General features: G+C 46.8%; 1 protein-coding gene across 11 annotated transcripts in view; it reads right to left on the bottom strand.

The window, feature by feature from the left end:
* The window catches only part of LOC132893007 (ERC protein 2), a 684,550-nt gene that overhangs the window by 368,825 nt on the left and 290,473 nt on the right, over nucleotides 1-25,252 (bottom strand). For 10 of the 11 annotated variants that reach the window (XM_060931692.1, XM_060931691.1, XM_060931690.1 and 7 more), the window contains one exon: nucleotides 966-1,106. The exons of the other annotated variant lie outside the window; for it this stretch is intronic. In XM_060931692.1, coding sequence (XP_060787675.1) covers nucleotides 966-1,106 — 141 coding nt within the window. The remainder of the gene's footprint in view (nucleotides 1-965; nucleotides 1,107-25,252) is intronic. 11 annotated transcript variants of the gene reach the window in all.

The following is a 25,252-nucleotide window of genomic DNA, read 5'->3' on the forward strand; positions in this document are numbered from 1 at the left end:
AACCTCCACCCATTTTCTGACTATGAATCCTGCTCTTTGTTTTGGCTCAGACTGCAGTTTGCGAAGCCCCCATTCTCCCCTGTGCTTGAATCCATAAGTGCCTGCACTTTGACAGTCAATACATTACCATATTTTCTTAAGTATGGAGTTCTGCTATAAAATTATTTTATCAGTTTTGCTCATAATGTATATTATTAATAAAAACAAATAAATATGTTTCTAAAGTAATACAACAGTTTTATTATATTGTTTTTTTTTTATTGGTTATAAAGATCTGTGCAAATTTTTGCACTGACCCTTCATCAGTCAAAAATGTTCTAACATGAAACATGGCTTCCATTAGCATTGGTAGTGTAAGTGCTCTTCACTGTTTTGATGATGATGGCACAGGAGCATTGTGGACATTTTGACAGCCAGTATCTCATTACAAAATGAAATGAATATGTTCATTCCTCTAAGCCAAGTAGCTATAACAAACTTAAAGTACGAAAGTCACTGCTGTGTTTCTTAAACTGACTCCTTATACATCATTTCCACATCATTTTAGTATAACATATTTATGTTTTATTTAAGCAGATGTGTCAAAGTATAATGGCAGAAAAACTAAATTTTGGTAAAAATTTTTTCATTATTTTTGTCAATTTTTTTTTTTTTGTTTTTAATTTATTGTTTTCCAAAATTCAACCACAGTGACATCTGATGGATTTTCCTGAACCACCACTCATCTCTTGAAATGACCAAGAAGTTATTCAGACATGTTTCTTTGACCTGTTTCAGCTTTCAGTTTCAGGTTACTGCTTTCTATTTAATATAAATTTAATAAAAACAATTTGTAAAGGCTCCAACTTGAATGTGTTGTGTGTTACCAAGCTGTTTAATAGAAAAATAATTAACCATAGTAGGTTAGTTACATCAGTTACTGTTCTGACCTTTAATCCATGTCCCTTCACCATGTGGAAACTGACCTCTTTCTCCAAGAGCTGTGTCTGCAAGGAAGCAATCTTGTCCTTCAGCTCCTTGTTCTCCTTCTTACAGACTTCCATTTCCCCCTGCTTCGTCCACTCCTCTTTCTCTCTCTTCTCCTTGAGCTGCTCTATTACCCTCTCCTGAGAGAGAAAGAGCATGGGAAGAAAGGGAGAGAAGTATAAACAATATGTGTGTCATTCCAAGTACAATGATTCTGTTCACTCGCTCAAATTGTTTGTCTTAAATTGTTTTCAGCTATTTTCTGTGGTTGTGCAGAAATATAATAAACATCTATAATAAATATCACCCAGATGCAAGAAGACACTGCCTAAAAGTGTGCAACAAATGTGCAGCTTTGCATTACATGACTGAACAAATTAAGGTCTCATCTCATCTCATTATCTCTAGCCGCTTTATCCTGTTCTACAGGGTCGCAGGCAAGCTGGAGCCTATCCCAGCTGACTACAGGCGAAAGGCGGGGTACACCCTGGACAAGTCGCCAGGTCATCACAGGGCTGACACATAGACACAGACAACCATTCACACTCACATTCACACCTACGGTCAATTTAGAGTCACCAGTTAACCTAACCTGCATGTCTTTGGACTGTGGGGGAAACCGGAGCACCCGGAGGAAACCCACGCGGACACGGGGAGAACATGCAAACTCCACACAGAAAGGCCCTTGCCGGCCACGGGGCTCGAACCTGGACCTTCTTGCTGTGAGGCGACAGTGCTAACCACTACACCACCGTGCCGCCCACAAATTAAGGTATTAACTAAAAATTAAGATGCTTATTCTATAGTCAGCCTATGACTACAAACCTGTGAATACTGAATATATCAAAGAGACAGAACCAGACAAAAAAGAGGAAAGAAGCAAAGTTATAAAGAGTCTCTAGTTCATGTATGAATTTTAATGCATTATAAGCTGAATGAAGAGAAATTATATTAATAATAACAGGAATAATGCTTTGCTAGGTTGCAGGACAGGCCTGTTGCTTTCAGGACAAATGTCTAAAGATTATAACTGTTTATTTCCCAGAATTGCCAGTGTTGTGATACTGTGCCTCAAAGGGTATCTAAAGGTAAAGGCATCAAGAATGCTGGTGTCAGTAAACCTGCTGAGAATGCTCTGACTACAAACATGGACACCCACAACTACAATCCCCAAGATGCACAGCGACCTCTGTCTCCCAATTACTGATCACAGCTGTCACACATCTTCCTAATCATCTCTCTCCCTACTTAAGCCACTCTCTCACACAACTCCAGTGTGAAATATCGTTCTGCTCCCTCAGTGCATACCAAGCCTTGTATCTTTCTGATTGCCTTTTGTATTTCTGACTTTTGCTTATCCTCTAACGTTTTCGCTCTTTGTCTTTCCTCCACCATGTTATTTGCCGATCGCCCGACCCATGCTAGTTCAGTCTCTTGTCTTGGCTTTGTTAATTGTTTGCATCCCGCTCTCTTCTGCACATACATCCATAAGTGCCTGCACTCTGACAGCTGGCTCAGAGCTACTTTATATGGTCAAATATATGTAAATATCTAGCCATTTAAACAATATGTACTTGTTAAACATCCCATTCTAAAACCATGGACATTCATTTGGAGTCAGCCTCTCCTTTGCTGCTATACAGTACCAGTCAAAAGTTTGGACACACCGACTCATTCATAGGTTTTTCTGTATTTTGACTATTTTCTACCTTGTAGAACAATACAGAAGACATCCAAACTGTAAAATAACATATGGAACATATATGGACTTATTTAGTAAACAAAAAAGTGTTAAATTATGTTTCATATTTTAGATTCTTCAAAGTAGCCACTGTTACATTGATGACGCTTTGCACACTATTGGCATTATCTTAACCAGCTTCATGAGGTAGTCACCTGGAATGTTTTTCAATGAACAGGTGTGCCTCGTCAAAAGTTAATCAGTGAAATTTCTTGCTTTCTTAATGCGCTTGAGATCAACGAGTAAATAGTAATATAAAATACAACAACAACTTTATTCATCACATGCTTGTGAAATTCCTCTCTGCATTTAACCCATCTGAAGCAGTGAACACACACATGCGCACACACACATGAGCAATGAGCACACACGCATACCCAGAGCAGTGGGCAGCTATGCTAACAGCACCAGGGGAGCAGTTTGGAGTTAGGTGCCTCACTCAAAGGCACCTCAGCCCAAGGCCATCCCATATTAACCTAATCGCATGTCTTTGAACTGTAGGGGAAACCGGATAATCCATATTATATCAATAACTGCTCAACTAAGTAAAGAGAAATGACAGTCTATGGCAGCGGGGGGGTGGCCAAGCATTGGTTTGTGAATGGAGGGCAGAGCCAGGGAAGGTGAGTGGCAAAGTCAGTACACCTGTTCCCAATTAACATTGTGTCTGTGCTTTGCAGTAACTGCAGAGAGTAGAAAAGGAGGGAGAGAGCGAAGAGAGGAGCTCTCTCCCAACCAGAGCATGTGTGTGTGTGTGTGTGTGTGTGTGTGTGTGTGTGTGTGTAAAAGTAAAAAGCTGAAAAGCAAGGAAAACATTGAAAATAAAAAGTCTGTGTGAACAGCATTTCCTGCCTGCCATGCTTCAGTATTCCATCCACTTCAGGGATTTACTACAGTGGTGCCGAAAGCTGGGATACTGAAGGGGACTGCCCCATGGAGTCCTCCCTGCTAAAAGATCTAATACATGCCTTTGCCACCATCCAACAGAGCCAGCACCAAGCACTGATTGCCCTCCAGAAGGAGCAGAAGCAACGCTTTGAAGCTTTGCTGCTGGCCCAGCAGGAAGATTGCCAGGTGTTCTGGCACCTGCTCATGTCAGCAGGGTCTTTGACCACCACTACAGCAGACCCACCCCACGTCACACTGACAAAGATGGGGCCGCACGATGAGTCCGAGGCATTCATCACCCTGTTTGAGCAAGCGGCCAAAGCATGGGGGTGGCCAGTCGAGCAATGCGTGCCACATCTACTACCACTGCTGACTGGGGAAGTGCAGCTCGCTGTGCAACAGCTCCCCACCGACTGTCAACTAGTCTACACCGACCTGAAGCAAGCCACCCTGCAGTGTGTTGGCTGCTCTCCAGAGCAACACTGCCAATGTTTAGGCACATTGATACTGGAGGAAGTCGGCCGGCTATTCGCGTTCAGCCAACAACTCTGGGACGCCTGCTGGTGGTGGCTGAGGGCAGAAGACCACGACATCGAGGGGATCATCGACCTGTTGACACTGGAACAGCTCATTGCCCGGCTTCTGGAAGGAACAGTGGAGCGGGTCCAGTGCCACCGCCCGATGTCGCTGGATCAGGCCATCAAGTTGGTGGAGGATCACTTGGCAACGGTTCTGGTGGCAGGCAGACATTCCTCCTCTCTCTCTCTCTCTCTCCCCCCTTCTCCTTCCCACTTTCCCTCCTCTTCCTGTCCCCACCCCATTCCCCCACCATGGAGGCAGGGGCCGGCTCCCCCCCTCCAGGTGAGTGACTCTCCTTTCGCCGGTGCAGAGGTGAAGCCTGGGCCGGTATGTTGACACTGCGGGGAGCCCAGGCATCTCCAGGGCCAGTGCTCTGCGATGGAGGTGGGAGCTGTGGTCCGGATTCCTGATGCGCCAGAGACCGCCCTCGATAGGGACGGAGCATATCGTATACTGGTGAGTGTTCAAGGGGATATGTAGCATGCGTTGGTGGATTCTGGCTGTAATCAGACCTCAATCCACCAAAGCCTGATGCAAGGTGAGGCATTGGGGAGAGCACAAGTGGTGAAGGTTTTGTGTGTGCATGGGGATGTTCATGATTATCCCTTGGTGTCTGTTCACATTCTATTTTGGGGAGAAAATCATAGTATAAAGGTGGTGGTTAATCCTCATCTCACCCACCCATTGATTTTGGAGATTGATTGGCCAGGATTCAGAGGGTTAATGGAACACATAGTAAGGGGTGGGTCCTATGATAGTACATCACAGGGGGATCCCAGTGTGCCATTGACTGGGGAAGCTGTCACAGAGTCGTCTATGTCAGCACCACATCAGAGCGATATGACGAGTGAGGAGCAGCTTGCCCCTCCTCCCTCTCTTGGGGTTCCCTTGAGGATTTCCCTTTAGAGCAGTCACAAGATGAGACTCTGTGTCATGCATTTAACCAAGTGAGAGTAGTCAATGGTCAAACTCTCCAGCCAAATGTGACACCCTCCTTCCCGTACTTCGCTATTATTAAGGATAGGCTGTATCAAGTGACACAGGACACTCAAACTGGTGAACAGATAACACAGTTGTTAATCCCTAAGAGCCATAGGGAACTCATGTTCTACACAGCTCACTTTAATCCCATGGCCAGACACTTAGGGCAGGATAAACTAGCCAGAATAATGGCCCAGTTCTACTGGCCAGGGATTTGTGGGGATGTCCGCTGGTGGTGTGCGGCATGCCACGAATGCCAATTAATAAATCTTGTGGCCACTCCCAAAGCACCTTTGCACCCTCTCTCTCTCTAATCAAGACCCCCTTCAAAAGAATTGGCACGGATCTTGTCAGGCCATTAGATCAGTCAGCACAAGGATATCACTTTATTTTCATTCTGGTGGACTATGCAACACGATATCTGGAAGTGGTGCCTCTCCACAATATTTCAGCATGCAGTATTGTGGAGGCGCTCTTCTGTGTTATCTCCCAAGTTGGGATTCTGAAAGAAATCCTGACTGACCAAGGCACTATGTTTCTGTCGCACACACTGCACAAACTGTATGGGTTATTGGGAATTAAACCCATCTGCTCCAGTGTCGATCACCCACAAACAAATGGCTTAGTGGAACGATTCAAACACTCAAAAATTTAGTTTGGAAGAGAAGATGCACATAACTGGGATAAATGGCCCAAGCCCCTGTTATTTGCAGTACAAGAAGTCCCACAAACCTCCACGGGATTTTCACAATTTGAATTATTATATGGGTGAAAGCTGTGCGGCATTTTAGACATGCTGCGGGAAAATTGGGAGGAGGGACCTTCAACAAGTAAAAATGAACTTCAATACATTCTCGACCTGTGCGCAAAACTCCACACCCTCACGCACTTAACCCAGGAGAATTTACAGCAGGCACAAGAATGTCAAGCCTGGCTGTACAACAGGAGCAAATGCCTTAGAGAATTCACCCCGGGAAATAAAGTGCTCATATTATTGCCCACTTCAAGCTCCAAATTGGTCGCCAAGTGGCAAGGGTCCTTTGAGGTCACATGGCGAATCGAGGATGTTGACTATGAAGTGAGGCGAATGGATAGGGGAGGGGCACCGCAAATATCCCACCTCAACCTGCTAAAACATTGGAATGAGGGGGTCCCTGTGGCATTGGCATCAGTAGTCCTGGAAAAGGTGGAGCTGGGGCCAGAGGTTAAAAATAAATTGTTTGTCCAGTCCCCTGTGGAGACCACCTCTCACCAGCCCAACTCACAGAAGTTGCCAGGTTGCAAAAGGAATTTTCTGACGTGTTCTCGCCCCTTCCCAGTCGCACCCTCCTCATAAAACACCACATCAAAATGCCCCCGGGGAGGTGGTGCATAGCCGCCCTTATTGCTTACCTGAAAAAAAAAAAAGTGGTTCAGGATGAACTCAAGGCCATGCTCGAAATGGGCATAACCAAGGAGTCTCACAGTGACTGGAGCAGCCTGGTGGTCCTGGTTCCCAAGGCCAATGGGTCAGTCCAGATCTGTGTGGACAACAGAAAAGTCAACACAGTGTCTAAATTTGATACGTACCCAATGCCTCGCATTGACTAGTTGCTCAATCGATTAGGTGCTGCTCAATTTTATTTGAAACTGAATTTGGCAAAGGGATATTGGCAGATCCCTTTGACTCCTCTATCCCAAGAAAAAATGGCCTTTTCCACACCATTTGGATTAGACCAATTTTTCATGCTCCCTGTTGGGTTATTTGGGGCTCCCGCTACTTTCCAGTGGCTCATGGACAAGATCCTTTGCCCCATGCTGCGGCTTACTTTGATGACATTATTATATTCAGCAATGATTGGCCACAGCACCTAGAACACCTTAGGGCTGTCCTAGAGTTGCTGAGGTGGGCGGGTCTCACAGCTAACCCCAAAAAGTGTGCAACCAGGCAGGTGGAAGTATGGTATCTGGGTTTCCACTTGGGTCATGGGCAGGTACATCCCCAAATTGACAAGACTGCAGTGATTGCGGCCTGCCCGAGGCCCAAGATCCAAAAGGGGGTGAGACAGTTCCTGGGGCTGGCTGGCTATTATCGTAGGTTTATATCTAATTATTCAGACGTCACCAGCCCGCTGACTGATCTCACTAAAAAGGGGGCATCAGATCTGGTCCAGTGGATGGAGCAGTGCCAACAGGCCTTCACCAAGGTAAAAGCTGCACTGTGTGGAGGGCCACTTTTACACTCCCCTGACTTCTCTCTCCCTTTTATTTTGCAGATGGACACATTGGACAGAGAGCTGGGGGCTTTTCTGTCCCAGAAGGTGGAGGGTGAGGAACGACCAGTACTGTACATCAGCCATAAGCTCTCAATGCGTGAAAGTAAGTACAGCACCATTGAGAAGGAGTGCCTGTCCATTAAGTGAGCAGTCCTCACCCTCTGATACTACCTGCTGGGGTGCCCATTCACCCTCTGTTTGGACCACACACCCCTCCAGTGGCTCCACTGCATGAAGGATGCCAATGCGTGGATCACCCATTGGTATCTTGCCCTCCAGACATTTAAATTTGAGGTGGTCCACAGGCCCAGGGCACAGATGGCCATGGCGGACTTCCTGTCCCGTCGGGGGGGGAGTCCACTGCAGGCTTTGGAACATGGCTGTGGGGAATTGTGCTCATTCAGCTACAAGAGCATTAGTGAGTTTGGGCACTGTTGATTGGTGAGAAGGTCTGGCAGGCAGGCAGCATTCCAATTCATCCCAAAGTGTTCAGCGGTGGTAAGGTCATGGCTCTTTACAGGCCACTTGAGTTTTTCCACATCAACCTTGGCAAACTATGTCTTTATAGAATTTGCTTTGTGTACATTCTCACTGTCATGCTGTAACAGATTTGGGCTAAACCTCTTCGTTCCTGTGAAAGAAAATCGTAATGCTACAGCATACAAACACATTCTAAACAATTGTTTGCTTCTAACTTTGTGGCAAAGTAAATAAACCTTTCTCAAAGGACTTCATGCAAAGGACTTAAGTCAAAGAAGTCAGTGGGTAGCCAATCTTAGTAGGGCATTGTTAGTGTGGTGGCATACACCTGCATTTATAAGGATGTTTAGAGACAGTTGAATAAAGCCTGCTGAATAAAGCATATGGATGTTTATAACTAATCTGGGCTAAACCAATGTGATCCATCACTATAGCTGTACCCCTCCAGGATTGCATGACAAATGCCCTACTATGTACCCAAGGGTAAACTGCAGGCCATCAAGAAAGAGGTACAGAATATGTTAGCCGAAATGTCTCCTTCTGGTCCAGCATTATAGTAGTGGTGCTAAAACCCGATCAAGCCCTCTGTTTCTGTAATAATCTTCAAAACTTCAACAAGTTATCTGACTTTGATAGCAACCCCATGCCTTGAGTGGTCAAGGTCACTGAGCACTTGGGATGGGTACAATGTATTGCCATCATGGACCTCATAAAGGGCCACTATCAGCTGTTTGGGGATCACAGAGATTTCAAGCAGCATTGCATAAGCAGTACTGGTCCAGCCAACAACAAGGAATCAGGCATTTCTAGGGATGGCTGAATACATCACTTGCACATCATTTCATTTATTTATGTAAGGTGTAATGAATAGAGTGGAGATCCATCCATCCATCTTCTACCGCTTATCTGGATCTGGGTCACAGGGGTAGCAGCCTAAGCAGAGCAGCCCAGACTTCCCTCTCCCCGGCCACCTCCACCAGCTCTTCTGGGGGAATACCGAGGTGTTCCCAGGCCAGCTGAGAGATGTAATCTCTCCAGCGTGTCCTGGGTCTGCCCCAGGGTCTCCTCCCGGTGGGGCATGCCCAGAAAACCTCCCTTGGGAGGCATCCAGGGGGCATCCTAACAAGGTGCCCGAACCACCTCAACTGACTCCTTTTGATGTGGAGAAGCAGCAATTCTACTCTGAGCCACTCTCAAATGACCAAGCTTCTCACCCTGTCTCAAAGGGAGAGCCCAGCCACCCTGCAGAGAAAACTCATTTCTACCACTTGTATCCGCGATCTCATTCTTTTGGTCACTACCCATAGCTCGTGACCATAGGTGAGAGTGGGAACGTAGATGGACCAGTAAATTGAGAGCTTTGCCTTTTGGCTCAGCTCTCTCTTTACCACCACAGACCGGTTTAGCGTCTGCATCACTGCAGACACTGCCCCGATCCGTCTGTCCAACTCCCGCTCCCTCTTACCCTCACTCGTGAACAAAACCCAGAGATACTTAAACTCCTCCACTTTAGGTAGCAACTCCCCCCTAACCCCCCTGTAGGCACTCCACCCATTTTTGGCTGAGCACCATGGCCACGGACTTGGAGGTGCTGATCCTCATCCCAGTCGCGTCACACTCTGCTGCAAACCATCCCAGCACATGCTGTAAGTCACAGATTGATGAAGCCAACAGGACCACATCATCTGCAAAAAGCAGAGACATGATCCTGCTGCCACCAAACCGGACACCCTCCGCCCCTTGGCTGCACCTAGAAATTCTGTCCATAAAAGTTATGAACAGAACCGGTGACAAAGGGCAGCCCTGGCAGAGTCCAACATGCACCCAGAACGAGTCCAACTTACTGCCGGCAATGCAAACCAAACTCCTGCTCCGGTCATACAGGGTCCAAATGGCCCCCAGTAGTGGGCCCTGAACTCCATACTCCCGAAGCACCCCCCACAGGGCACCATGAGGGACATGGTTGTAAGCCTTCTCCAGGTCCACAAAACACATGTAGACTGGTTGGGCAAACTCCCATGCACCCTCCAGTACCCTTGCAAGGGTAAAGAGCTGGTCCAGTGTTCCACGACCAGGACGAAAACTGTATTGCTCCTCCGAGGTTCAACTATTGACCAGACTCTCCTCTCCAGCACCCCAGCATAGGCTTTCCCAGGGAGGCTGAGAAGCGTGATCCCCTTATAGTTGGAACACACTCTCTGGTCCCCCTTTTTAAAAAGGGAGACCACCACCCCAGTCTGCCAATCCAGAGGCACTGTCCCTGATCTCCATGCAATATTGAAGAGGCGTGTCAGCCAAGACAGCCCAACAACATCCAGCACCTTCAGGAACTCAGGACAAATCTCATCCACTCCCGGAGCCCGGCCACTTAGGAGCTTTTTAACCACCTCAGCAACCTCAGCCCCTGTGATGGGCAAGTCCTCCCAAGCACCCTCAGACTATGCATCCTCCTCAGACAACATGAAGGTGGGATTGAGGAGATCCTCAAAGTATTCCTTCCACCATCAGATGACATCGAGTCAATAGCACTCCATCCTCGCTGTAAACAGTAGGGACAGAGCACTACTTTCTCTTCCTGAGCTGCCGGACGGTTTGCCAGAATCTCTTCAAGGCTGACCAAAAGTCACTTTCCATGGCCTCACTGAACTCCTCCCACACCCGAGTTTTTGCTTCAGTGACCACCAGAGCCGCATTCCACTTGGCCCGTCGGTATCTTTCAGTTGCCTCTGGAGACCCACAGGCTAACCAAGCCCGATAGGACTCCTTCTTCAGCTTGACAGCTCCCCTCACGACAGGTGTCCACCACCGGGTTTGGGGGTTGCCACCATGACAGGCACCAACAACCTTGCAGCCGCAGCTCTGCATGGCCGCTTCAGCAATGTAGGTATGGAACATGTCCCCACCCTCCCCTGGTATGCAGTTGAAGCTCTGTCAGATGTGGCAGTTGAAGATCCAATGGATGGGAGCCTCCGCTAGATGTTCCTAGCATACCCTTACTACTCGTTTGGGCCTGCCAGGTCTGTCTGGCATACTCCCCCACCATCTGATCCAGCTCGCCACCAGGTAGTGATCAGTTGACAGCTCTGCTCCTCTCTTCACCTGAGTGTCCAAGACATACGGTCGTAGATCGTAGAGTGGAGATAAAAGTACAAAATTGAAGTACTTTGCATAATAATTGACAATTTATTTATTTATTTTTGTACAGATAGGACCATTACCAGGGGTCTTTCTTTCTATAAGCAGTATAATAAGGTGTTTATGATTTTTAAAATAAATATGCTGTCACACCTGTGTGCATTGGCGCATGCAACTGGCTCTCTCCAACACATGCTCTGGACAGCGCATGCAAAGAACTGACTCTTGCACACACTTGGAACAGTGTGCACCGCTAATGACTCACACTGGCAGTGGATTACGATGCACTCAGGGCGCATATATATATATATATATATATATATATATATATATATATATATATATATATATATATATATTTATTTAAGGATCCCAAAGACTGACTCAGTTTGTGAAGTATTGAGCTGTTTGTGACACATTACAGAGCCTTGTTTTCTGATTGTTCTCCTGGTTTCCTGATTCCTGGTGTTTTGATTCTGTGTCTGTGCCTTAGATAGTCTGTGCCTCGCTCAACCTATTGCTTGTTCACCGTTTACTATTTATGCCTGCCATAATGGATTGTTTGCCTGATTACTATTTTTCTAATAAAACTATTCTGCATATACATCTGTCTCTACCACCCCTCTCTAACAGAATACTTCGCCACGACATGGATTTAGCAGAAGGTAACCGGCACACCCCTCAACACCATGCCTGGGTTTCTATGCCTCAACCCCTAGCCATGTTTATCTGGCAGCAACTTGGGATAGACACCCTGGCACCCTATGATGGGGTGGAATATCACCCAAATGGATTCACCTTGCAACGTACCTTTTTTATGCTGACCTGGAGGAGCCCAAGCCTTCAGAGCCAGTCTGGGTCAGCTGTATGATACACTGACTCATGGGACAAGCATGAGGCCGATGACCTCTTCATAGTAGACCACCCTTGCCTACAAAACTCCCAGTCATTTTACATCATGCTCTGGTACCTGTATGAGGCTTAGGAAAAGGAGGACCCACATTAATTTTTTTTTGGGGGGGCTACGACATTAAAAGCCTACGCAGTGGCAGCAGAGGTGGTTGCTGCTCCAGAGCTCCTTCCAAAGGTGGACGCAGCAGCAGCGGAGGATTCCATTGCTCCAGAGCTCCTTTCAAAGGCTGAAGCAGCATCAGCAGAGAAGGCCATCACTCCAGAGCTCCTTCCAAAGGCTGACACAGCAGCAGTGGAGGAGGCCATAGCACCAGAGCTCCTTCCAAAGGCTGATGCAGCAGCAGCAATGGACGCCATCGCTCCAGAGCATCTGCCAAAGGCTGATGCTGCTGCAGCAGAGGAGGTCATCACTCCACAGCCAATTCCAGAGCCAATTCCAGAACCAGTTCTATGGCCAGTCCCAGAGCCAGAGCAAGAGCCAGCGCCTGAACCAGAGACAGAGCCGAAGCCAGCACCAGAGCCAGTACAAATGCCAGTGTGAGAACAAGAGCCAGAGCCAACATCCGAACCAGTGCCAGAGCAAGAGCCAGAGCCAACATCCGAACCAGTGCCAGAGCAAGAGCCAGGGCCAGAGCCAGATCCAGCACAGAAGCCAGAGCTAGCGCCAGTGCCAGAGCCAGCACCCAAACCAGAGACAGAGCTGGAGCCAGTACCAGAGCCAGAGCTGAAACCAGAGCAAGCACCTGAGCCAGTGGCAGAGCTAGTGCCATCACCAGAGCCAGAGCAAGCACCTGAGCCAATGCCAGAGAAAGGACCAGTGCCTGAGCCAGCACCAGAGCCAGTTCCAGAACCAGCGCCAGAGGCCAACAGGGCAGCCTCTGCCATGCTACCAGTTCATGAGCCAGTGCCAGAGGCTGATGTGACAGTCTCTGCCCCAGACTTCACTGAAAACATCATCGCCTTGCTGCCACCTGGCTTTGAAGACATCGTCGTCCCACGGCCACCCAGCCTTGAAGACGTTGTTGTCCTGCTGCCACCTGGCCTTGAAGACATTGTCATCCTACCACTGCCCAGCCTTGAAGACATCGTTCCACTGCTGGGTCATGAGGATGTCGCCACCGTGCCGCCAGGTCTTGACAAGGACAAGAGCAATGCTCAGACAGAGCCCTATCTAGAGCCCAAGTCCTGTCCAGAGTTCAAGCCCATTTCCAGTCCAGAGCCCAAGCCCATTTCCAGTCCAGAGTCCAAGCCCATGCTGGAGCCCATGTCCTGTCCAGAGTCCAAGCCCTGTCCAGAGCTCAAGTTCATGTCCAGACCAGACCCCAAGTCCTGTCCAGAGCTTGAATCCAGATTCAGTCTGGAGCCCAAGTCCTGTCCAGAGCTCAAGCCCATGTCCATGTCCAATCCAGAGTCCAAGTCCTGTCCAGAGCCTGAATCCATGTTCAAGCCCTGTCCAGAGTCCAGGTCCTGTCCAGAGCCCGAGCCCAAGCCCCCATTTGAGCTGAGAATCTGATGCCTCATCTGCCCAGAGTGCAGCACTGATGGCATGGCATCCACTGTCAGGCCCTCATCCCCGGGGCCACTGAAGATGTGTTTAAGCTCTTGCGGGGAGCCCTGGAGGGGGGTTCTGTCACAAGTTCTGTCCAGAGCTCAAGCCCATTTCCAGTCCAGAGCCCAAGTCCTGTCCAGAACCCGAGCCCATGCTCGAGCCCATGTCCTGTCCAGAGTCCAAGCCCTGTCCAGAGCTCAAGTTCATGTCCAGACCAGACCCCAAGTCCTGTCCAGAGCTTGAGTCCAGATTCAGTCTGGAGCCCAGGTCCTGTCCAGAGCCCAAGCCCCCATCTGAGCTGAGAATCTGATGCCTCATCTGCCCAGAGTGCAGCACTGATGGCATGGCATCCAGCACCAGGCCCTCATCCCCGGGGCCACTGAAGATGTGTTTAAGCTCTTGCAGGGAGTCCTGGAGGGGGGTTCTGTCACACCCACGCACACTGGCACATGCAACTGGTTCTCTCCAACACATGCACTGGACAGCGCATGCAAAGAACTGGCTCTCGTGCACGTTTGGTTCAGCACATGCCACTAATGACTCACACCAGCAGTGGATTAAGGCACAATCAGCACACATATATAAGGATGCCAAAGACTGATTCAGTCTGAGAAGTACAGAGTTGTTTGTGACACATTACCGAGCCTCGCTTTCTGAGTGTTCTCCTGGTTTCCTGATTCCTTTTCCTGGTTTTTTGATTCTGCATTTGTCTGTGCCTTAGTCATGCTTCCCTTGCTTGACCTATTGCTTGTTCACTGTTTATTATTTATGCCTGCCATATTGGATTGTTTGCCTGACTACTATTTTTCCTATAAAACTCTTCTGCACATACATCCATCTCTACCACCCCTCTCTGGGTGGCACGGTGGTGTAGTGGTTAGCACGGTCACCTCACAGCAAGAAGGTTCCGGGTTCGAACCCAGTGGCTGGTGAGGGCCTTTCTGTGTGGAGTTTGCATGTTCTCCCCTTGTCTGCATGGGTTTCCTCTGGGTGCTCCGGTTTCCCCCACAATCCAAAGATATGCAGTTAGGTTGACATGGGGCGGCCTTGGGCTGAGGTGCCCTTGAGCAAGGTACCTGCCCCCTGACTGCTCCCGGGTGCTCTGATGTGGCTGCCCACTGCTCTGAGTGTGTGTGTGTGTTCACTGCTTCAGATGGGTTAAATGCAGAGGATAAATTTCACTGTGCTTGAAGTGTGCATGTGATGAATAAATGTTTCTTCTGACAAATGCAAGGAAGCACATAATACACTGCCCGGACAAAAAAAAAAAGTCACCATTTGGATTTAAATAAGCAAATACATAAGAGCATTTAATTACATAATTACTGCAGTTATTAATGTGTTTCAGCTGGCAACAATTCTTTTAACCTGAACTGATGCAGTAAGTAGCTTCTCATTTCTTAAACAAACATATTAAAAGACATACAGTTAGGTCCATATATATTTGGACACTGACACAAATTTTGTCTTTTTACCTGTTTACTGAAACATGTTCAGGTTATAGTTGTATAATGGACATTTACATAAAGTCCAGACTTTCAGCTTTCATTTGAGGGTATCCACATTAAAATTGGATGAAGGGTTTAGGAGTTTCAGCTCCTTAACATGTGCCACCTTGTTTTTGAAGGGACCAAAAGTAATTGGACAGTTGACTCAAAGGCTATTTCATGGGCAGGTGTGGGCAATTCCTTCATTATGTCATTCTCAATTAAGCAGATAAAAGGCCTGGAGTTGATTTGAGGTGTGGTGCTTGCATTTGGAAGATTTTGCTGTGAAGAAAACATGCGGTCAAAGGAGCTCTCCGTGCAGGTGAAACAAGCCATCCTTAAGCTGTGAAAACAGAAAAAAAAACATCCGAGAAATTGCTACAATATTAGGAGTGGCAAAATCTACAGTTTGGTACATCCTGAGAAAGAAAGAAAGCACTGGTGAACTCATCAATGCAAAAAGACCTGGACGCCCACAGAAGACAACAGTGGTGGATGATCGCAGAATAATTTCCATGGTGAAGAGAAACCCCTTCACAACAGCCAACCAAGTGAACAACACTCTCCAGGAGGTAGGCATATCAATATCCAAATCTACCATAAAGAGAAGACTGTATGAAAGTAAATACAGAGGGTTCACTGCATGGTGCAAGCCACTCATAAGCCTCAAGAATAAAAAGGCTAGATTGGACTTTGCTAAAAAACATCTAAAAAAGCTAGCACAGTTCTGGAAGAACATTCTTTGGACAGATGAAACCAAGATCAACCTCTACCAGAATGATGGAAAGAAAAAAGTATGGTGAAGGCGTGGTACAGTTCATGATCCAAAGCATACCACATCAGCTGTAAAACACGGCAGAGGCAGTGTGATGGCTTGGGCATGCATGGCTGCAGGTGGCACTGGGTCACTAGTGTTTATTGATGATGTGACACGGGACAGAAGCAGCCGGATGAATTCTGAGGTATTCAGAAACATACTGTGTGCTCAAATCCAGCCAAATGCAGCGAAACTGATTGGTCAGCATTTCATAATACAGATGGACAATGACCCAAAACATAAAGCCAAAGCAACCCAGGAGTTTATTAAAGCAAAGAAGTGGAATATTCTTGAATGGCCAAGTCAGTCACCTGATCTCAACCCAATTGAGCATGCATTTCACTTGTTAAAGACTAAACTTCAGACAGAAAGGCCCACAAACAGACAGCAACTGAAAACCGCTGCAGTAAAGGCCTGGCACAGCATTAAAAAGGAGGAAACACAGCATCTGGTGATGTCCTTGAGTTCAAGACTTCAGGCAGTCATTGCCACCAAAGGGTTTTCAACCAAGTATTAGAAATGAACATTTTATTTACAATTATTTAATTTGTCCAATTACTTTTGAGCCCCTGAAATGAAGGGATTGTGTTTAAAAAAATGCTTTAGTTCCTCACATTTTTATGCAATCATTTTGTTCAACCCACTGAATTAAAGCTGAAAGTCTGAACTTCAACTGCATCTGAATTGTTTTGTTCAAAATTCATTGTGGCAATGTACAGAACCAAAATTAGAAAAATGTTGTCTCTGTCCAAATATTTATGGACCTAACTGTATCCTATGCTCATGGAAAAGATGTGAATATGTTTCAGAAAGGTCAAATTATTGGCCTGCATCAAGCAAAGAAAACAACTAAGGAAATGGCTGGAAATGGGTTAAGAACTGCCAACATGTTATTAAAGCATGGAAGGATAGTGGTGAACCATCAACTTCATGATAAAAATATGGTTGGAAAAAGATCCTGACTGACCATGATCAGAGACCATTTAACTGCTTAGTGAAGTCTCATCTCATCTCATTATCTCTAGCCGCTTTATTCTGTTCTACAGGGTCGCAGGCAAGCTGGAGCCTATCCCAGCTGACTACAGGCGAAAGGCAGGGTACACCCTGGACAAGTCGCCAGGTCATCACAGGGCTGACACATAGACACAGACAAACATTCACACTCACATTCACACCTACGGTCAAGTTAGAGTCACCAGTTAACCTAACCTGCATGTCTTTGGACTGTGGGGGAAACCGGAGCACCCGGAGGAAACCCACGCGGACACGGGGAGAACATGCAAACTCCACACAGAAAGGCCCTCGCCGGCCACAGGGCTCGAACCCAGAACCTTCTTGCTGTGAGGCGACAGCGCTAACCACTACACCACTGTGCTGCCCGCTTAGTGAAGTCGAATCATTAAAAATAAATAAATAAAATATTTGACAGTACAACTCACAGTTGTGTTTAATAGTGAAATTAAGAGCATTTCCACACTCAAAAATGTGATGAGAACTCACAGGATTGATAGTAAACAGCTGTGTGGCCATAAGAAAACCACTTGGTGAGTGTCAGATCCGTGTGCATTGGTGTGCACAACAGACTTTCCCTCATGCGCACTCTGAACAGCATGTACCTGCCCTGGATTAAGGTGCAATCAGAGGGCGCATAAAAGGATGCTGCCAATACTTAGACGCTGTGAAGTATTGCATTGTTAATCACCATTACTGAGCTGTTGTAATTGTATTGTCTTCCTGGTTTTTTGACTCTTGTTCTGTGTTGTGGATTCTGTTTCTCGTCTTTACCTAGTATCGTCTGTTTGTGCCTCGCCTGACCCTTTGCCTGTTCACCATTTACAATTGCTGCCTGCCATTTGGATTGTATGCCTCTGCATTTAGTGTCTAAAAGTGCATGTTCTAGTGTATGTCTCTGTGCTTTATGTCTACACACATGTGCAAGTAGTGCACTGACAATGTTGTTCACAAGATATTGTCGCCACTGCCTTCTAGCTACAGGAAATATGACCAAACATCTCGTCTTGGACCAGAAAGTCATAGAGGAACTTTGAGGCCTGGGTCTTCTCCGCCGAACTACTACATCACTGGACTCGCCTGCTGTGTCTCACCCAGAGAGGAGGCGCTGGAAGCGGTGTGAGAGAAAACAGAAGTGTGGCAAGTGCGGCGGCATCCGGGCTAGGCTAGCTGCTAGCCCGCACAGACCCGTGATACCATCCCTCATTCTGGCCAATGTACGCTCACTAGTCAACAAAATAGACCACATAGAACTAATGAGATCTGCACTACGTGATGTGAGGGATTGCTGTGTTTTCATCTTTACGGAATCCTGGCTGAATAACAACATCCCAGACTCTGCTATCCAGTTAGCCGGGCTAACATGCTACCGTGCTGACCGAGCCTTTATGGAAGGAGGCAAAACTTGCAGCGGGGGAGTGTGTGTTTACATCAGTGATGCTTGGTGCCAGAATGCTACTGTTGTGCACAAACACTGTTCTCCACTGGCAGAGTTTATCATCAAGTGCCGACCCTTCTACCTACCGAGGGAGTTTACATCAATTCTGCTTGTCACTGTTTGCATCCCTCCCACTGCTAACCCCAATGTTAGGAGCAAGGCACTAAATGGACTCTACCAGGCCATCAGTGAACAACAGACAGCGCACCCAGATGGATTCCTCATCACAGCAGGTGACTTCAATCATGCAGATTTAAAGGTTTTACTGCCCAAATTACATCAACATGTGGACTTTCCAACAAGAGGTGACAACTTACTGGACTTGGTGTACACAACCCACAAAGGAGCTTACAAGGCCTCCCCCCTCCCCCACCTGGGTCTCTCTGATCACATCACCATCATGCTGAGACCTGCATATAGACCCAGAGTGAGAGCCATCAGACCAAACACAAAAGGAGGTACGTGTGTGGCCAGAGGGGGCCTCCTATGTTTTGAAAGACTGTTTTAGCACTACACACTGGGACATTTTCAAAGAAGCAGCCACTTACAATAACCACATAGACTTAGAGGAATACACAGAGGCCGTCACAGCATACATCGCTAAATGCACTGATGATGTCAATCACTGCAAAACAATCACTGTTCGTGCTAACCAGAAGCCTTGGCTGACAGGAGAGGTTCACAGGCTCCTGTGGGCTCAGGAAGCAGCCTTTAGGGCTGGTGACACCACAGGTCTAGCAACAGCCAGAGCCAACCTGTCCTGCAGCATCAGGGAGGCAAAATGTGAGTACAGCAAGAAAATATCTGGACACTTCAGCAATACCAGAGATGCACAGTCTCTCTGGCATGGCATTCAAACCCTCACAATCTACGAACCCCCACCACGGACCTGTGAGAGTGACATCACTTTGCTAAACTGCCTAAATGACTTCTTTGGATGCTTTGAAACACAAAACAAGACACCAGCACAGAAGACCACTTCTCCCCTGGATGAGTAGGCTGTATGTCTGGCTCCAGCCAGCATGGAGAGGACCCTCTCCAGGATCAACCCATGTAAGGCAGCTGGACCAGACAACATACCTGGTCGTGTTTTGAAGGACTGTACCATGGAGCTCAAGGATGTCCTTGCTGACATCTTTAACATCTCCCTGAACCAAGCTGTTGTCCCCATGTGTTTCTAAGCTACAACCATAATACCAGTGCCAAAGAAGCGCCTGCCATCCAGCTATAACAACTATCGGCCCATAGCACTGACTTCCATCATCCTGAAGTGCTTTGAGCAACTGGTCATGCAGAACATCAAGTCCATCCTCCCTCCCTCACATGACCCATTCCAGTTTGCATATAGGTCAAACAGGTCCATAAAGGATGCTATCTCCGCTGCTGTACACCCAGCCCTCACTCACCTGGACTCAAAGAACACCTATGTGCGAATGCTGTTCTTGGATTACAGTTCAGCATTCAACACAATCATTCCCCAGCAGCTAATGCAAAAACTCAGACATTTGGGACTCAACACCTTTCTTTGTAACTGGGTGCTGGACTTTCTTACAGGGAGGCCACAGAACATTCGGGTCGACTGTAACACCTCCAGGACCATCATACTGAGCACAGGGGCCCCACAAGGGTGTGTGCTCAACCCGCTGCTCTTCACCCTGCTGACCCATGACTGTGTACCAGTCTACAGCACCAACCACATCATCAAGTTTGCAGATGACACGACTGTGGTGGGCCTCATCACTAACAACGATAAAGCCAACTACAGGAATGAGGTGAGCCAACTGGTCCAGTGGAGTAAAGACAACAATCTCTTCCTGAATGTGGGGAAGACCAAAGAGATTGTGGTCAACTTCAGAAGAGGTCACTCACAGCATCCCCCTCTGACCATCGATGGTGCTGCAGTGGAGAGGGTGAGCAGCGCCAAATTCCTAGGGGTGCACATCGCTGAGGACCTCTCCTGGTCCAACAACACCACATCGCTGGCCAAGAAGGCTCAAACTTGCCTCTACTTCCTCCGCAAACTGAGGAGTGCACGAGTCCCACTCCCCATCATGTGTTCTTTCTACAGGGGCACCATTGAGAGTGTCCTCACTGGCTGCATCACTGCGTGGTACAGAGGCTGCAATGCCTCCTGCCGGAAGACTCTGCAACACATAGTGAACACGGCCAGCAAGATCATTGGTACCCCTCAGCCCTCCCTTACGGACATCTATCACTCCCGTCTCACCTGCAGAGCCATTAGCATCACTGATGGCACCTCCCACCCTTCACACTCACTCTTCAGCCTCCTGCTCTCAGGGAAAAGGTCTCTGGGCCCACTCCACAAGATTACTGAATAGCTTCATCCACCAGGCTGTCAGGATGCTGAACTCTGTCCACTACCTACCCCCTACCCCTGGTTTGTAACACATTCATTCACACAAGAAAATATCCATTTGCACATCACACTACAATCATTTGCATTACTGTTGTATCTGCTGCCATTGCTCATTTGCACTACTGCTCATATACACCTCATAAGCTACTCTTCTAAGTACCTTCTCCATTACAGATATTGTACTGTATTTACACTACTGCTATTTTGTACATTGTTTGATTTTAGAGTGTATTTTTATCTATATTATCTATATTTTATAAATAAGTATATACATATTGTTTTTCTTAATATAAATATTTTTATCTGATTTTACAAGTAAGGTGAGAGAGAAACAGCATTTCAATTCTCCTATATGTCCTGGATATATAGTGAATTGACAAAATCTTTGAATGAATCTTTTGAATCTTATTGTTTCCTTTATAAGAAAGACATTCTTCCTGCACATACATCCGTCTCCACTACAATCAGCCTGCGTTTGCTAACAGAATACTTCACTGTACCATGGATGTAGCAAAAGAGAGCTGGCACACTGCGTAACACCATGCCCGGGTTTCTGTGTCTCAACCTGGATTGGTAATTTTTCTGCAGCAGTTAGGGTTGGACATACCGGCACCCTATGATGGGGTGGAGTATTCCTTAACTGGGTTCCTACTACAAAGTGCACTCTTTTATTCTGACCTGGTGGAGTCCAAGCCTTCAGAGCACATCTGGATAGGCTGTATGATATACTGGCTCACGGGGCATGTACTGTATGTGAATTGGCTGAGTACTTGAGCAGAGTGGAACACCCATGCCTCAGAGACTCCCAGTCATTCGGTCCTATGCTCAGGCACCTGTTTCAGGCTCTAGGGAAGGATGACCCCCAGGGATTTTTTTTTTTTGGGGGGGGGGCTAAGATGCCAGAGGCCAACACAAAGGCAGAAGAGGAGGCCTTTGCTCCAGAGCACCCTGCAGAGGTTGACACAGTGGCAGTAGAGGAGGCCACAGCCCTACAGCCAGTGCCAGAGGCCAATGGGGCAGCCTCTGCTCCAATGCCAATTCCACAGCCAGTGCCAGAAGCTGAAGGGGTGGCCTCTGCTTCACTGCCAGTTCCAGAGCCAGTGTCAGAGGCTGATGGGGTGGCCTCTGTTCTACTTCCAGCACCAGAGGCCAACAGGGCAGTCTCTTCTTCACAGCCAGTTACAGTTGCAGTGCCAGAGGTCAACAGGGTAGCCTCTGTTCCACTGCTAGCTCCAGAACTAGTCCCAGAGGTCGATAGGGTGGCCTTTGCTCCAGATTTCAGTGCAAATGAGCTCTTTGCCCTATCGCCTGGCTTTGAAGATGCCATCCCATCACCCAGCTTTAAAGACATCGTCCTGCCACCCAGCTTTCAAGAAATTGTGGCCACGCGGCCTGGCTTTGAAGACGTCCCATCGCCCGGCTTTGAAGACATTGTCACCCCACCATCTGGCTTTGAAGATGTTGTTGCCATGCTGTCCGGCTTTGAAGACATCATCCCACTGCCAGGCTTTGAAGATGTCACCACCACATTGCCCAGCTTAGGCTTCAAGGAAGACATCACCACCACACTGCCCGGCTTCAGCAAAGACAAGAGCATTGCTCAGAAAAAGCCTATGCCTGTCTCTGAGCCCATGCTGGCACTTGCACCCATGCTTAAGTCAGGGTCCATGCTAAAGCCCATGTCCATGGCTGGAGCCTAGGTCCTGTCTTGAGCCTGAGCCCATGTCCTGTCCAAAGCCCATGTCCAGTCCGGAGCCCAAGTCCTGTCTGGAGCTAATGTCCATGCCCTGTCCAAAGCCCAAGTCCTGTCCAGAGCCAATGTACAGGTCCTGCCCAGAACATGAGCCCAAGTCTTGTCCAGACCCCAAGCCTCCATCTGTGTCCTTGCATCTATTCAAGGCCCGACCCAAGCCCCCACCTGAGCAGAGAATATGGTGCCACATCCGCCCAGAGCCAGAGTGGAGCGCCAGTGGCATGGTGTCTAGTGCCAGGCCCTCATCTCCAGGGTCACTGAAGATAGATTTTAGCTCCTGGAGGGAGCTCTTTGGGGGAGGTGTTAATTGGCATACACAACAGACTTTCACTCACGCACACTCTGAACAGTACGCCTCTCATGACAAGTGCCTGTGCAATCAGAGTGCACTTAAAAGGACACTGCCAATACTTACATGGTGCAAAGTATTGCATTGTTAATCACCATTACTGAGCCATTATAATTGTATTGTCTTCCTGGTTTCTTGACTCTCGTTCCATGTTGTGGATTCTGTTTTGCATCTTTGCCTAGTATAGTCTGTTTGTGCCTTGCATGACCCTTTGTCTGTTCACCGTTTATGATTGCTACCTGCCATTGTCACAGCCCAGAGGCTACAGGTGCAGATTGGACCCAGTAAGTGACTACCAGAAATAAACTGAGGCATACCTGATAAGTAGGCTCATGAGGAGAACAGGTAGGAAGCAGGCACAGAAGCACATTCCGAAATATCCTAGTAAAATCTAAGGAAGACAGAGTGAAGACAGAGTGACAGGTAACAATAATCCCAGAAGAAAACAGAGCTGGAGAAAACAGAGTCCTAAATCAAAGTCCCACTCAAAAATCCCAAAAATCAGCAGGCAAAAATGTTAATCCAAAGACATAATCCAAGTCAGGAAACCGAATGTTAACATGATTTGACAAAACTTTGGGGTGAGTATTTATCCGCGTTGAGTAATTCTCCTCGGTGTGTTTATATAGAGTGGCTAATGGTAAATGTGTAGCAGGTGTGCTAGTGCAGCGCAGGGAGAACAGGGAAAATGAGGAGTGGAGCACAAAAGTGCAGGTCAGGATTTAGAAGTTCCGGGCTAGATTGTGACAGCCATTTTGGATCGTATGCCTGTTTATTGTTTCCTTTATAATAAAGACACTCTTCCTGCACATCCATCCATCTCCACTCCAATCAGCCTGTGTTTATTGACAGTTAGTGAGACTAATCAGGAGAAAAGGCTTCAATTTGCGAGGGATCGTAAAGATTGGACTCTGGAGCAATGGAAAAAGGTCATGTGGTTTGATAAGTCCAGTTTTACCCTATTCCTGAGTGATGGGTGTGTTAGGGTAAGAAGGGAAAAAGTGATGCATCCAACATACATAGTGCCCACTGTACAAGCCTCTAAAGGCAGTGTTATGATCTGTGGTTGCTTCAGTTGGTCAGGCTGAGGCTCAGCAACATTATGGGGCATTAAAATGAAGTCAGCTGATGATGTGAATGTACTGAATTACAGAGGTAGACAAAGTACCCAACTTCATTATTTAAGTCAAAGTACAGATACCGCTGGTCAAATGTTACTCCGATATAAGTGAAAGTTGTACAGTCAAATTTTTACTTAAGTTAAAGTACTGAAGTACTTGCTTTTAAAAATACTTAAGTATTAAAAGTACATTTTCTGTCAACGCATCATTGTATTATTGCCACAATGCTTACAAAACCTAACGCCGTTACCAAAGACAGAAATGTGAATTCAGAAAATGAACGCATGCTGTGCCATCATGGTGGTTTAACATTAAGCTAGCTAGTCAGTGAAGCTTCACCTGACATATTAGCAAATTCTTTTCAAACTCAAAATCATATTGGGTAGCTAACGCTACTAGAAAATAAATATTTCTACATTCTGTTTATTTGGCAAGATTATGCTAAAACATATTTCTGAAAGGACTTCAGATAAGTTAATGTTATTCATGTTAGTGTAACTCTGTTTTTACATGCTAAGAGTGTCCAAGTTAACTAGCTACGTGTTAGTGTTAGCTGTGGACAAGGCTATGGCAACTTGGTGGGCAAATCCATAGAAAGTCATTTGACTAGCCAGACTGCATAGCTATTGCAACATACCGGTAGCTCTAAAAGCCCAGACAACTTCATTTCAAGCTTTCTCTTGGAATAAAACATTTATATTCCTCAATATGCTTCCGCAAGTGGGATGGCGAGTTTTTGTAGGCCGTGATGTGGTCTGTTTTTGGCAAACAAAGCAAACATTTAAAATGAAACGAATCTTTAATCCTCTCAGAAAACTGAAACATGGGTTCTAGTTATAGTCATGGGTGCGTGCATTCCCCAAAAGAGCCGCCTCCTTCCATTCTGCCATCAACTGATCGTGTTAAATAATGTTGCTGAGGAATTGTTGAACTTGATGTTATACAGTCTATGGATGTGACATGACCCTAGTGATTACTGACAGGTTGTCTCAGTGTCACCTGCGGGAAAAAAAGCCAATCATGTTTTAGAAAAGAAAGAAAAAACATCCACTTTCAAAGCTGCTTCATAGTAATGAGTAATGAGGACCTTGACAGAAATGTAGTGGAGTAAAAAGTACAATATTTGCCTTTCAAATGTAGTGAAGTTAAAGTCATAAGTTTCCAAAAGAAATAATACTCAAGTAAAGTACAGATACTCAAAAAGTGTACTTAAGTACAGTACTCAAGTAAATGTACTTCATTACTGTCCACCTTTGCTGAATGACCAGGTTCACATCAATGTATTTTTTCTTACCTGATGGTACAGGCATAAAATTAGGGCTCAGATTGTGAAAGAGTGGTTCAGGAAGCATGAGGGATCATTGTCACACATGAATTGGCCACCACAGAGTCCTGACCTTAGCCCAATTGAGA

Source organism: Neoarius graeffei, chromosome 10, assembly GCF_027579695.1.
Source record: "Neoarius graeffei isolate fNeoGra1 chromosome 10, fNeoGra1.pri, whole genome shotgun sequence".
In the NCBI taxonomy this organism is placed as follows: Eukaryota; Metazoa; Chordata; class Actinopteri; order Siluriformes; family Ariidae; genus Neoarius; species Neoarius graeffei.